The 13,427-nt window shown below is 52.5% G+C and overlaps 1 protein-coding gene across 2 annotated transcripts in view; it reads right to left on the reverse strand.

The window, feature by feature from the left end:
- The window catches only part of LOC118235550 (huntingtin-interacting protein 1-like), a 51,333-nt gene that overhangs the window by 14,150 nt on the left and 23,756 nt on the right, over positions 1-13,427 (reverse strand). For both annotated transcript variants that reach the window (XM_035432997.1, XM_035432998.1), the window contains exons 4-19: positions 12,928-12,984; positions 9,990-10,070; positions 9,712-9,788; positions 9,292-9,353; positions 6,953-7,093; positions 6,111-6,168; positions 5,457-5,532; positions 5,018-5,161; positions 4,464-4,558; positions 4,283-4,355; positions 3,576-3,759; positions 1,820-1,908; positions 1,251-1,367; positions 973-1,074; positions 461-655; positions 28-175 (exon numbers count right to left, since the gene is read on the reverse strand). In XM_035432997.1, the coding sequence (XP_035288888.1) occupies positions 28-175; positions 461-655; positions 973-1,074; positions 1,251-1,367; positions 1,820-1,908; positions 3,576-3,759; positions 4,283-4,355; positions 4,464-4,558; positions 5,018-5,161; positions 5,457-5,532; positions 6,111-6,168; positions 6,953-7,093; positions 9,292-9,353; positions 9,712-9,788; positions 9,990-10,070; positions 12,928-12,984 (1,699 nt within the window). The remainder of the gene's footprint in view (positions 1-27; positions 176-460; positions 656-972; positions 1,075-1,250; positions 1,368-1,819; positions 1,909-3,575; positions 3,760-4,282; positions 4,356-4,463; positions 4,559-5,017; positions 5,162-5,456; positions 5,533-6,110; positions 6,169-6,952; positions 7,094-9,291; positions 9,354-9,711; positions 9,789-9,989; positions 10,071-12,927; positions 12,985-13,427) is intronic.

A 13,427-nucleotide genomic window follows, 5' to 3' on the forward strand; every position in this document is an offset into this window, starting at 1 on the left:
TCAGTGATTTTGGGGGGGGTGACTGACCTGCTGAGCTGGTGCAGCTGATGTGCGCTGGGTCCTCCAGGCAGGACAGGGCGTCCTGCACGATCCGCTCCGCCTCCTCCAGCGCCCCCTGCAGGGCGGCCCAGCGCGACGACACCAGCTGGCTCTCCAGGGCCTGCTCGCGGCTCTCCTGAAACACACACGCGCATAAACAAGCATGAACACACAGACACACACACACACACACACACGTATGTACACACACAGGCACGCACACATCACAGCTTTGTTAACACTAGTATTTCCTACTACAGTTTGTGACACTGTACAAGATGCACAGTACACCAAACAACTTGTCTCTGTCACACACAAATACAAAACTCAAAATACAATTTTCTCAAGAATACACAACACGGACACACGCACACGTACGCACGTGCACACACACACACACACACGCACACTCTCTCTTCACCTTCTCGTTGAGCTGGTTCTGTAGGGACTCGGCCACCTTCACCCCACTCTCTCTCTCGCTGGCCAGGCTGCCCTGCACTCGCTCCAGCTCCGCCCCCAGCCCCGTTAGCTCCGCCTCCTTCTGCGACACCGTCTCGGCCAGCCCCGCCCTCTCCTCCTCCAGCGCCGAGAGGCGGGACTTGAGCTCCTCGTTCGACTGACGGCGGAAGAGAGGGAGAGCGGGCAGGAGTTAGCCTATCGCACGCGACCGCACTCACAGCCATATGGGCAAGGGGCTGTGTTTATGCACCATGACCGCAACCCGACCGGGTTCGGTCCACGAGCCAGGCAACTTCCTGTTGTGCCTGACCCTAAGACACAGAGTTAATGTTGCTTCTTTAAGGGTCTCCACCTCCATGGTGCTGTCTGTTCCTGTCCCGTTTGGTGTGAAGCTCTGATCACTCTGATAGGGGGGCAGGTTCGTGGTGGGAAGGGTCAGGTTTGCGGTATGAGGGGTCAGGCCAGTGAGGTCACCTGCTGTGAGGAGGTCATGGTGTCCCTCAGCCTGTCCAGCTCATCCCTGCTGCTCTGGAGCTCCCCCTGCAGGGCCTGCAGCTGCTCTGTCTGAGCCTTCTCCTGCAGGGAGAGAGGAGGCACCACAGAGACCAGCACACAGTCAACATACATGTGAGAGTCAATACGCACTTAGGCATGTATGCACACACACACACACGCACGCACACGCACACACACATACAGTGAACACACACACACACACACACACACACACACAGAGGGGTTGAGTCCCTCACCTGTTTCTGGGCGTCCTCTGAAGCGGCCTTCACCTTCTCCTGCATCTCCCGCCTCACACTCTCCACCTCGTCCTGCGCCGCCCGCGCCACTGTCATCTGCCGAGTCACCTCCGCGTTCTGCACACACACACACACACAGGAACACACACACACACACGCACGCACGCACACACACACAACACACAGAACACATAAGAACAGACGCACACACACACACACACACACAGACCACACACACATAGAAATACACACACATACACACACAACACATAAGAACACATACATACACATACAATATATAGGAACACACACACACACACACACACACACACACACACACACCACACATAAAAAACAAACACAAATGTTTTAGGGAGGATAGAGGAGTGCTTTATTACTCTTGAGTCAGGATTTGGGGGGGTCGGGGGGGTGTGGCAGTGTACTATTCTGAGGTGGGATTTGGGGGGGGGGTCAGGGGCAGTGTACTACTCCCAGGTGGGGTTTGGAGGGGATTAGGGACTCCCTTAGACGGCTGGGGCGGGGATTACAGGCCCGGGGGCCACGCCCACCTTCCTCAGCAGGTCGGCGTGACTCTGCACCAGCGCCGTGTACTTCTCCTTCAGCTTGGTGTAGCGCTGCTCGTTGGCCTGGGCTTTCCCTGCAAACACACACATCCCACCCGTCAGTCACCGCCGCTGCCATGGAAACGCACTGCCTTTTCCCTCCCGCAGAGAGCCTGCCCTCTAGAACCGTAGTGAGGTGTTTCTCAGCTGGCCCACAATGCTTTGCACCGTCCGCACTATGTTATAAATTTAATTGAAAGGCTTCCAAGAATTTCTCCCGGTATTACACAGCAATGCCTTTCTTTCTGATACAGCTAACGCCAATTTTAGGTTTAAACTCCAATGCTGTTTATGCGGTTTTTGTCCTAAATTGTTCTGTTTTTTCTCAGGACAACTATGATTACAAGCTATCCCCTCAATTTCGTTTGACTGCATCCATGGCCTTTTGTGAACTCAACCAACATGCTTTTTATTTCTTTCTGAATGCGTAAGAGTACATTGGACACACACTACGCTGTCTCTGAGTGCACTTTCTGATGTGAAGGAACACACGTATGCCCGAGCAAACATGCTTCCACACACATGCACGCCCGCACACGCACACACATACGCACACACACGCACACACACACACACACACAGTCAAGGCCATTAACCCAGAGCGAGCGATGACGAAAGAGAACGACTGTTCCTGATGCAAAGGTCAGAATAGCCTGGATATCTGATTCTCATAAAACCTGCACATTTCCCTCCCGGTGACAGGCTGACGTCGAGCTGGGCAGCGTGTGGCAACGAGCCAGAGCCCCACATGTGTGTTAGATAACCGTATCACCGACGGCGACCAGCCGGACATTTTACGGAGTCCCTCTGTGCTCCAGTCTAAGAACATGCAGTGTTTGGCGGCAGGGAGTCTATGAACAGGTGGCTGGATCCATATTAAAAATGTCCGCTGGAGTTCAGACACGACCGCAGTGCCAGTTTAATGAACGCGAGCGATAAAGGCGGGGAGCTGTGGTCTATATTCACGGGTACGGCTGAGGCTGGGCTCTGATTGGCAGACGCTGATCTATCTGCCCGCGCCTCGCCTGCTGATCTGAAGAGCTCTGAGGCTCTGAGAGAGCCTCACCTCAGAGCCTCTTCACATAAGGCCCATCTCAGAGCCTCATCATCAGGGCCTCATCTCAGAGCCTCTTCACACGAGCCTCATCACACGAGCCTCATCATCAGAGCCTCATCGTCAGGGCCTCATCGTCAGGGCCTCATCGTCAGGGCCTCATCATCAGGGCCTCATCGTCAGGGCCTCTTCACACGAGCCTCATCTCAGGGCCTCTTCACACAAGGCCCATCTCAGAGCCCGTGAAGCACGGGGATAATCAGCGGCTACTGCGCTGACAGTATTACACTGATGAGATCTGTGTGTGTGTGTGTGTGTGTACGTGTGTGTGTGTGACTGTGTATGCATTTGTTTGTGTGTGTGTGTGCGTGTGTGAATGTGTGTGCGTGCAAGCTTGCGTGCATGTGTGTGTGTTTGTGCATGTGCGCGCACTTATGTGTATGTTTTTAATGAAGGTTCACGTGCATTTAATAACATTTTGGCATTAAGCAGGCACTCTTATCCATATCGATGTATTCATCCTACATTACCACATGAGGGGAGGGGCACTGGTCAGGGTTTGTGATTGGCTGAACGTATAACGTGCGGAGAAACGGATAGGACAGCGGGCCAGGCCAATGGGGGCGGGCGCAGGGGGCGGGGCCTCACTCTCGATCTCGGTCAGGCTGCGCTGCTCCTTCTCGGTGTCCTCCTTCACGCGGCGCAGGTCCTCCAGCTCCGCCCGCAGGAACTCGCTCTCGCCCAGCGCCTGCTGCTTCAGGTGGCTCTGCTCCGCCAGCTCCGCCTCCAGCTCGCTGACACGCCCCCGCAGCGCCTGGCACAGCCGCGTGCTCTGAGCGGGAGAGGGGGGCGGGGTCAGAACCCCACACGCGTCCTTACCGACTCCGCCTACTGCGCACCTGACCGACCCCTATTACCCCCCGGACTCATTTCATTTTTTATTTTGACATTTATTGAGGATTTTCTCATTTTCAAATACAGATTGAGCGCATTACAATATCAGCACTGTAAAAACCCACCCTCCCCTCCCCTGAACAGCTTATGCTGCACAAAGTAAACTGCATGGTGTAGACACAGTATGCTAATGCCTGGGTTCATTTTCAAACACAGAGAAAATATGCGAACTGAAGGACACCTGTTCAGTAAACTACTGGTGGCAGTTTCAAAGGAACACCAAACTGACTCAGCACTCTCTGAAGGAAGTACAGGAAGCATATTTGGAACCTGGAGGGCTTTGTAAACACATGACTGGTGGAGGAAGGATGAAGTGATTCACTTCCTGGTCACATGGACCTAGGAGACTGAGTCAACCCCAAGCCCCCCCCTGCCCCCCCCAACACCTCTCCCCCCCTCACCTCTGCCCTGAAAGACTCCAGCTCCTCCTTCAGTTCCTTCAGTTCCCGAGTGAGCTGCTCGATCAGACGCTCCCTAAGAAAGGGGGGTTATCAGAAAAAAAAATCAGTGACTCTAAACAAACAAATCGGCAGCAAAATAAGCGCTCTGTCCGAACTCAGAGGGGGGGCTTCAGTGGCTCACTTGTCGTCCTTGCACATGCCGTTCTGGCTGTTGAAGTTGAAAGGGTCCGAGGTGGCGGACGTGCCGAAGACGTCGTCGAACCTGTTCTCCACGCTCTGCAGGGGGGCCCAGAAGATCAGAGTCTGATTTTTATTCGCCAAAATGGAACGGGCAGGGAGGCGTAAACACATCTAACCACTAAAGGGCGAAACGCTGGTGAAATATGAAAACACTCCTGCAGATCCCTTCAATATTCAACTAAAACATGCTATCACGCTAACAAAAACTCTCCTATGAGGGAAGAATTATGTTCTGAATATTGACAAAAATGTTTTTCAAACCAATTGCCAGCAATTGCCACCATGATGTAAAACACTTTAAGCCTTTGAAGAGTAGGGTTTTTGGAAGGCTTTTTTTCAAAGTTCTCTCAGTGTTCTAGAACTCCACTGCATTCTATTACCAGTAGAGACTGTGACATCAACATTGGAATCTTCAGTTAAGAACACTCCAGTCACACACTTGTGACCTCAGACCCTAAAGGGTCAGATGACTATCAGCCCCGGGAGCGACCGTACCGGGTGGGCCGGGATGTCAGTGTCCACCAGGTCCTCGGTCTCCACCACGTGCTCGCTCTCCGGGGACGAGCTCTCCAGCGGGATGACCACCACCGGGCTGATGTGCTCCGACAGGGCCGACGCCCGCAGGAAGTTCGGGGGGTTCTGTGGAAGGGAGGCGAGGTGAGGTGGCCCGAGAGTTAAAAACACCAGTCGTCTCCTGCTGTGAGGCTGTAGTGACCACGGCAGATTTAATCTGTGGGTAACCGCTCTAATTGGCTTGACAAATTGGACCAAACTTCACCTCTGTTTCCTGGGCATCCGAATTGGTCTCTTGTCAACCATTTGTTGGTCAACAACTCAATCATATAAGGTGTCCTTTCGGTGGAACAGGGTAACTATATATATATGTATATGTATTGTTTTTTGTGGGGGGGTATGAGACACAGTAGGGCTTCACCTCAGGCAGCTGTGGGATCTGAATCAGCCTCTTGAAATACTGCAGGTTGCTGGAGCGGTAGAAGAGAGACTTCAGCCTGGAGCATAGGGGAGAGGGAGAGAGAGAGAGAGAAAGGGAGAGAGAGGGGGAGAGAGGGAGAGAGAGAGAGAAAGGGAGAGGGAAAGAGAGAGGGAGATGGAGAGAGAGAGAGAGAGAGAGGGAGATGGAGAGAGAGAGGGAGGGAGATGAGAGAGACAGGGAGATGGAGAGAGAGAGAGAGAGAGAGACAGGGAGAGAGAGGGAGATGGAGAGAGAGAGAGACAGGGAGGGAGAGGGAGATGGAGAGAGAGAGAGAGAGAGAGAGACAGGGAGGGAGAGGGAGATGGAGAGAGAGAGAGACAGTTTTACTGCCGTCGTCTCCACAGGCTGTTATACATCACCTGTTGTTAGTGCCAATTTGAAATATTAATGAGATTACTGGCAGGGCAGGCCCGCAGAGCAGTATTTAACTGACGGTTATTAATGGCGGCAGCAGAGTGCTTTCTGAGGGAGCCGGCCAAAGTGCAGCCACCACCTGCGTGACTGACAGCTAAACAAGCTCCGCCCCCGCCAAGCCCCACCCCACCCCCCCACCCCCACCCCCCAGTCCCGCGTGTTCCCCTCAGGTGAACGCACTTCTTAAACTGCTCCTGGAAGCGGTCCCTGTGTCCCTGGAGAGTTTCAGCTGGGAGGCCTGTGGGACGGACAGACAGACAGACAGACAAGCAGAGAATGAACCACGGACACAGCCGTGACTAGGCTGGAGGAAACTCCCCCTACGCCCTTTAGGAAACCATGACTCCACCAAAGTGTGCGCGATGGGGAAGTTCCCGAGAGGCTGTGTGTGGGCGGGGTCTAAATCAACCGTCTCGACAGAAGCTGACCGTAAACATTGACTCACCGGCAATAGGAGGGAGAGATAATGAGCCAGAGACGCTCAAAATACATTTTCAGTAGTGCGTAACGCGGGCACCGTGTGCAGATCGGCCTGAAACGCGCTCCGTCAGCGTCTACGCGACCTGCGCTGCCCGCGGGGCTGCTAATGTAATTACAGCCACAGAGCGCGCGGATGTAACAGAGCCGCAATGGAGCCGCAGTGGAGCCGCAATGGAGCCGTAATGGAGCCCGGGGCCCGGCTGCTGAAATATTAACAGCAAACGTGTGGGAGTCAAGTGCAGCTTCAACAGCAGCTTGGAGGTGTAGTCGTACGGGGGGTGGGTTGAGGACTCACAGGAGTGCAGTTTGAACAGCAGCTTGATGGTGTAGTCGTATAGGGGGGTGTTGCGGGTGGAAGGGGGGTGTAGGGGTGTATTGTTAGGGTGGAGGGGACTCACAGGAGTGCAGTTTGAACAGCAGCTTGATGGTGCAGTCGTATGGGGGGGGTGTTGCGGGTGGAGGGGGGGTGGTTGGGGTGGGGGGGGTTGCAGGTGGAGTGGGGGTGTAGGGGCGTAAGGGGGGAGGGTGGTTGGGGGACTCACAGGAGTGCAGTTTGAACAGCAGCTTGACGGTGTAGTCGTACAGGTGGCTGCAGTCCAGGATGACCTGGATCAGAGGGGCCAGGCGGCACTGTCCTGCTGCCGTCACCGACACTGAGCGCGACATGTCCAGAGAGCTGAACACTGCGGGGACACACACACACACACGCACGCGCGTACACACACGCACACACACATACATGCATACACACAGACGCACGCACACACGCACGCACGCACGTACACACAGACACGCAAACACACACAGACACACAGACACACAGACACACACACACATACATGCATACACACAGACGCACGCACAAGCACACACACACATGCATGTACACACACACGCACGCGCGTACACACACACACACACACACAGGTAATGATTAGATTATAAACTACACAAATGCTCACATGCATCCATCTGATTCCACAGAGACAACATGAGAAACACTGACACTTCCTGTGCTTAGAGGGGTAACGTCCTGTTACCAGGGAAATCCGATAGCCCTCTGTGGATGAGCACCTTCTATATCCTTTCTGAGTTAATGCGTTACACATCATTGAGCTGAAAAAGTAAGGTCATCAAATAACCGTTTAGGAATTTAAATCTCATGGGGAAAGTTTAGCCCTGAAAACCGGAACACATGATCGCTTTTGTTTGGACGTACTGGGAATTCAGGAAACAGATGGCCGATTTACAACGTCCAACCAGACACCTTCCAAGAGCCGAATCGTTATCAGAAAGGAATGAAACGTAAGGACTCCGTGTGATAAACCCGAAATAAAAAATCACTCTCTCCAGAATCGCACAGCGGACCTGGACGGCACGTTAAGTCTCTAAATCCGATCGATAACGATCCAGATCTCAGCCATTACGCGGCTGAGCTGTTCAGCGGCTCCTTCGTTTGTGTCAAGCCTTTTCCGAAATTGACGGCGAAACAAACGAAACAGGCGAAACAAACGAAACGAAACGAGGGCTCGCAGCGAGACGGATCAAAGAGCCGCGCTCCCCAGTGAAGCGGGACCAGGGGGAGAGTCAGCGGGGCTTTTAAGACAAACGGAGAGGCGGGGCCGAGACCACGCCCACAGGACGGGCCACGCCCGCGGCAGGGTGACCTCACCGCGCAGGGACCGGGAACCGAGACAGAGTGACCTCATGGCAAACGGGCCCAGACAGGGGGCTGGGATTTCCCATGAGTCCGAGCAGGAAAAGGGCCTGATTTACCGAGACACGCAAAACCTTTCAGCGCAGGCAAAGCTAATAACACGACCAATGATTGGACACGGTGTTTGTTTTGAACCAATCATTGGTCGTGTTATTAGCTTTTCACTTGCTAAACGGTTTCATACATGCTAAATGCCTTAGCAAATCAGGCCCTAAGACTTGAAAGGCGTTCTAACCGACTTCAAGCTTCTTGGCGCATAGAGAGTGTGTGTGTCAGACAGCTGCTCCCTCCTTCCTCCCTCAGCTTTTCTCACTTCCTTTGCTTTCCATCCCTCTCCTCTGTGTCACTCGCTCTCTCTCTCTCTTCAGCTCTCTCTCTCTCTCTCTCTCTCTCTCACTCCCACACCTCCAGCTCTCAGTGCCAGGGCCCTGGGGGTTGTTTTGTCTCCAAACAGAGGTGTGGTTTCCTGAGTGCTGTGCTCTGCCAGCCTTGCCCACGGCGCCTAATTGGCCGGCGAGATCCAAAAGGGGGAGGGGCCAGGAGGGGTGGTAGGGGCCAGTGGGAAATGAGAGCAATGTCCTGACCCACACTGACACCACCCCCCCCTCCCCCCACAAACACACACCTGAGCCCCGTGCTTGGAGACAACACTTTGAATGATGGTGGAGCAGACACAATTTAAGAGAGGGAGAGAGAGGGGCGGGCCTCCACACCTGGCCTCAGTTGCTCGTCACAGGAAGTGGACCACTCACCATGGCTGATTATATAACCACAGCAAACAGGATGCAGTCACACAGCTTTTAGGGGTAACCAGCAGTCAGTGTAAATACCCTCAACTACCTTTAGTATCATTAAATAAAGCTTAGCTTTCAGCTAGCTTAAGGGCCGCAATTTCATTATTAGGTCCCACTTCAGGTCATAAACACACCCCCCCCCAAAAAAAAGGTAAATGCAGAACTGAGCTGCAATATAATGAACAAGGACAGAGACTGGAGAGCTGTTCACACACTCGCCCCTCCCACCCAGAGAGAGAGAGAAAGAGAGAGAGAGAGCGAGAGAGAGGGGGAGAGGGGGAGAGAGAGAGAGGGAGACACAGAGAGAGAGAAAGAGAGAGGGAGAGACAGAGAGAGAGAGAGAGAGAGAGAGATAGCACTCCGCTCTTACCGCCCAGGAAGAGATTCAGCTCACACTCCAGGTAGTCAAACATCTCCACAGTCATCTGGAAGCTTCACATACAGCAGAGTCAGTGGGAGGGAGAGATGCACACGCTCAATACTGAACCTACGCTACAGAAATGAGCTACCAGTGACTGCGGATAACAGATAACCATATCAGTTACACCACCATAGAAATTATATTGAACTGACTAAGATATAAATGCGAAAATTTGAAAAGATGAGTACACTTCTCACAGGCAAATACAATTATACATAGATACACAGCCGTAAAATATATAATATAAAATATAAAAGATAAATTTAGCTTGCGCTTAGTTTAGTGAGAGAGGCGAGAGGAATTACAGGTACGCTTTAAACGACAATTAGAGGCATTCATCCACTTGGCAAAATTAGAAGCTGCACTTACAAGTTGTTTACATCATTTTCTCCGGCTTCATCGAGCTGTCTGTCAGTCATCTGAAGGTTGCCTGGGAAACGGGGATTCTACGAGAGAGATGCAGATGGACGTTATTGGAATCATGACTATTACGCTGCATTACCTGCGATTGTGTGTGTTACAGCTCGGGGTTTAACTACAGGACTAATCCCCGTGATTAGTGGAGTGCATTAGACGGGGGGGATTACATCATCGGGGAGCGGGGGGCGGACCCGAGAGCGGTCTTAATCCCGGACGGAGGCACTCACTTTGATGTGGAACTCCATTTTGGTGATCAGCAGTTTGAGGTAGACGCTGCACAGCTTTCCGTAGCCCTCGCTCAGGTGACCCTGCGAGAGGGAGGGAGGGAGGGAGGGAGAGAGTGAGACGGAAGGAGGAAAAAACGGGCCCTCGGCCCGACGCGGACGGAGCGCGTTAGCGTTAGCACAGGTCGAAGGGAGGGAGGGAGACGGTAGTTGTGTCTGGCGCTCAGAGAGAGGGGGGCGATGGTCAGGGAGCGCAGACACCTGCAGGCCAAAGTAAACAACATCTCCACCTTCAGCCCACCTCTTAATATCCACCTGTCTACTGGAGAGACTCCTCAGACACTCTGGGGCTTTTCAAGACCAGGCCTGATATAGTGCTGGGTATTATCTAGTCTTTATGGGTAAACAGTGAGCACTGGGTAACCTTTACTGGCAGGAAAAAGCGAGCATTGTTGGGCTGAATGGCCTGTTCTCATGTAAAAGAGCAACTTTAGCTAAAAAAAATAACAATTACCACCACATATACTTAAGGTAGCGGGTATGTACGGCTAATCCACCAATGCACATAATTTGTGTCCTGTAGGAATAGGCCATTGGTGATTACTGGCCTGTCCCAGGCCATTACATCATCCTGTGCTTGGAGGTGGGTTTTGGGTGGAGTGGGTGTGGTGCGTGAGCTCGCTCGCCTGGACGCACGCACATCAGCGAGACGATCCGAGGCTCGCCGTTTGTTTCGTCCGCAAGGCCGTGAGTCATCGCAGACGAACACGGCCCGCTTTTCGCTCGAGTTGCTCAAAAAAAATAACAGCAAAAAAATCCCCCTGCTAAGGCTGTTACTTAACAGTACGAATAGGGTTGCAAAGGGTGCCAAACCTGGTTTTGGGTTTAAGCACCGAGCCTTCATTGTTCCCGGAGTCAAAACCAACAATGGATTCATCTTAACCAGTAACACGACCACCCACGCCACCAGCAGACAAAATGCAAACTCATCACCCCAAAAAAACAACACTCACGGGGGAGGGGGGGGGGGGCTCTCAGGGAGAGAGGGAGGGACAGAGGGAACGAGGGAGGGAGGAGAGATACGCATGTTAGAGCCATGTGATTTATTTCACTAAAAGGTGAGCAGTGAAATACGTGGTAACCAGCACATCGCCCTCATACATCACTTCAACGTGCTCCGTTTAATCTGAAAAAGCAATCCATCCTAAGATAAGGGGATCCATTCACCCCGTCCCCCACCCATGATAAAAAACGAGCACGTCCGGCCCCTACAGAGAGGGCTTTGGGATCCGAAGGGACGGCCGATTTCAGTAATCTGCATTCGGCCACTCGAAGCAGGGCTTCGGTGGGCAGCGGGCTAGCCTAGCCGCCGGAACAAAGGCCGGACTGTTAATGGGTGCCTTTTTTTTTTTTTTGCACAGGGGAGGGAGAGAGAAAAAACAAACCGAAATATGGCTTTAATTTCAATCGCACAGGAGGGTTTTGATCTTTCAAACTCCGAAGAGAACATCCTGAGCTTGAAACTAAACTGCACAGCCAGAGCGATAATATTTCTGCGTTGCAGAAATCAGCCGGTATGAGAGGTCTTGTTGTCAGTGCGGATTTCCTGCTAGCGTGCCTTTCCTGTTAATTGTACGTATGACACCGGGGCTGGAGCCCTGGAGCCCTGGAGCCCTGGAGCCCTGGAGCTCTGGAGCACAGTCTGATACTTTCCGAGCCCTTTATGCTCCTCCTGGGTGTGCCACAGGCCCATTAAGACCCCAAACAGGGCGTGCTCCGAAGGCTCACACACACACACACACACACACACACAAACACACATGCACACATACACACATACACACATACACACACACACACACACACATACACACACACACACACACACACACACAAGCACACATACACACATACACACTCACACTCACACTCACACACACACACACATACACACATACACACTCACACTCACACTCACACACACACACACACAAACACGCGCACACGCGCACACGCGCACACACGCACACACGCACACACGCACACACGCACACACGCACACACACACACACACACACACACACATATACACACACACACGGCCACTAATTTCGCTTTGATGGAAAAAGCCCAGAAAATCAATTTCTGTTTAAAGAAAAATAAAGTTCAATCAAGTTTTCGGTCTAAAACATCCAGGGCTTTCCAGGGAGTTTTCACATTCTGCAGTGATCTTCAGGTCCAGCACACTAGTGATCTACACAAGCTCAACCAAACGTCAATTACAATTCAGTGTGATGCTGCACACAGTTTCCCCGTACAACCAGCCCCTGTTGCCACATAATCTCAATAGGTCCTTCTACGGCAACACAACAGCGCTAGACATAACTACATTTAGTTAATTTGGTCTCCTCCCTTCACTTCAGAATAATAAAACTGCATAAAATTAAAAACATAATTACCAACAATTCCAAGGGAATATTTTTTAACCGCCTTAAACTTTGAAATTACATTTGAATAAATGCTTTGGGTTTCGTTATATAATTTGTTCCCCCCCCCCCCACACTGCCACAGTATCGCGTTTCCTGAGTAGTGGTTCCATTCCATGGATTTAAACCCTCCACCAGGACCAGCAGTGCCTCCAGGGGCTTGGAGATGCAGCAGAATGTGGGCGGGGCCGAGGCCCTGAGGGGGTGTGGCTTCAGGGGCTTGGAGAGACTATGATAAACCATGTGACCTCCCTCCCAGGAAGCTCAAACACGCTGCCACCCGCACCTGCTCCTGCTGTCACAGGCTGTCCGGAAGCATGCAGTACACACCTGTCCCCAGCCCAGACATACAGCTGTATTACTGGGGACCGTCGTCCCCCTGGTGTCGCAGCAGGACGGCTGACTGGAGGGAGAAAATGGCGGGAGGAGAGAAGGGAATCGCGGGATTGACTTACCCACATCCTGCTCATGTCATTCAGATCAGCTTTGTTCCTCATGGAGTCTTTTATTACCTGAACACAAACACAGCCACAGATGGGAGATGGGTTACAACGGCAGTATACACACACACACACACCAAATGCATGCACGCACCCATGCACGCACACACCCACACACACACACACACACACACACCAAACACATGAACGCATGCACAGACAAACACACGCACGCACGCACACACACATGAATGCGTGCACACACACACACACACACACACACACATACGCATGCACAAATGAATGCACACACACACAGTCACAGCCTTTGTTGTGCTGTATGTCTGTATTTGCTCGTGTGTGTGAACAGTGCTGCCTGGTGTGTGTTGGAGCAGTAATGGGAGAGTACGTCTTCCTGAACCCAGTAATGGGCTGAGTCATCATCGGCTGTCAATCAGGCATTCCTGCCCACGGTTTTGAGGCGAACTAGGCCAGGCTTTTCTCAACTGGCCCCC

Source organism: Anguilla anguilla, chromosome 9 (assembly GCF_013347855.1).
Source record: "Anguilla anguilla isolate fAngAng1 chromosome 9, fAngAng1.pri, whole genome shotgun sequence".
Lineage (NCBI taxonomy): Eukaryota > Metazoa > Chordata > Actinopteri > Anguilliformes > Anguillidae > Anguilla > Anguilla anguilla.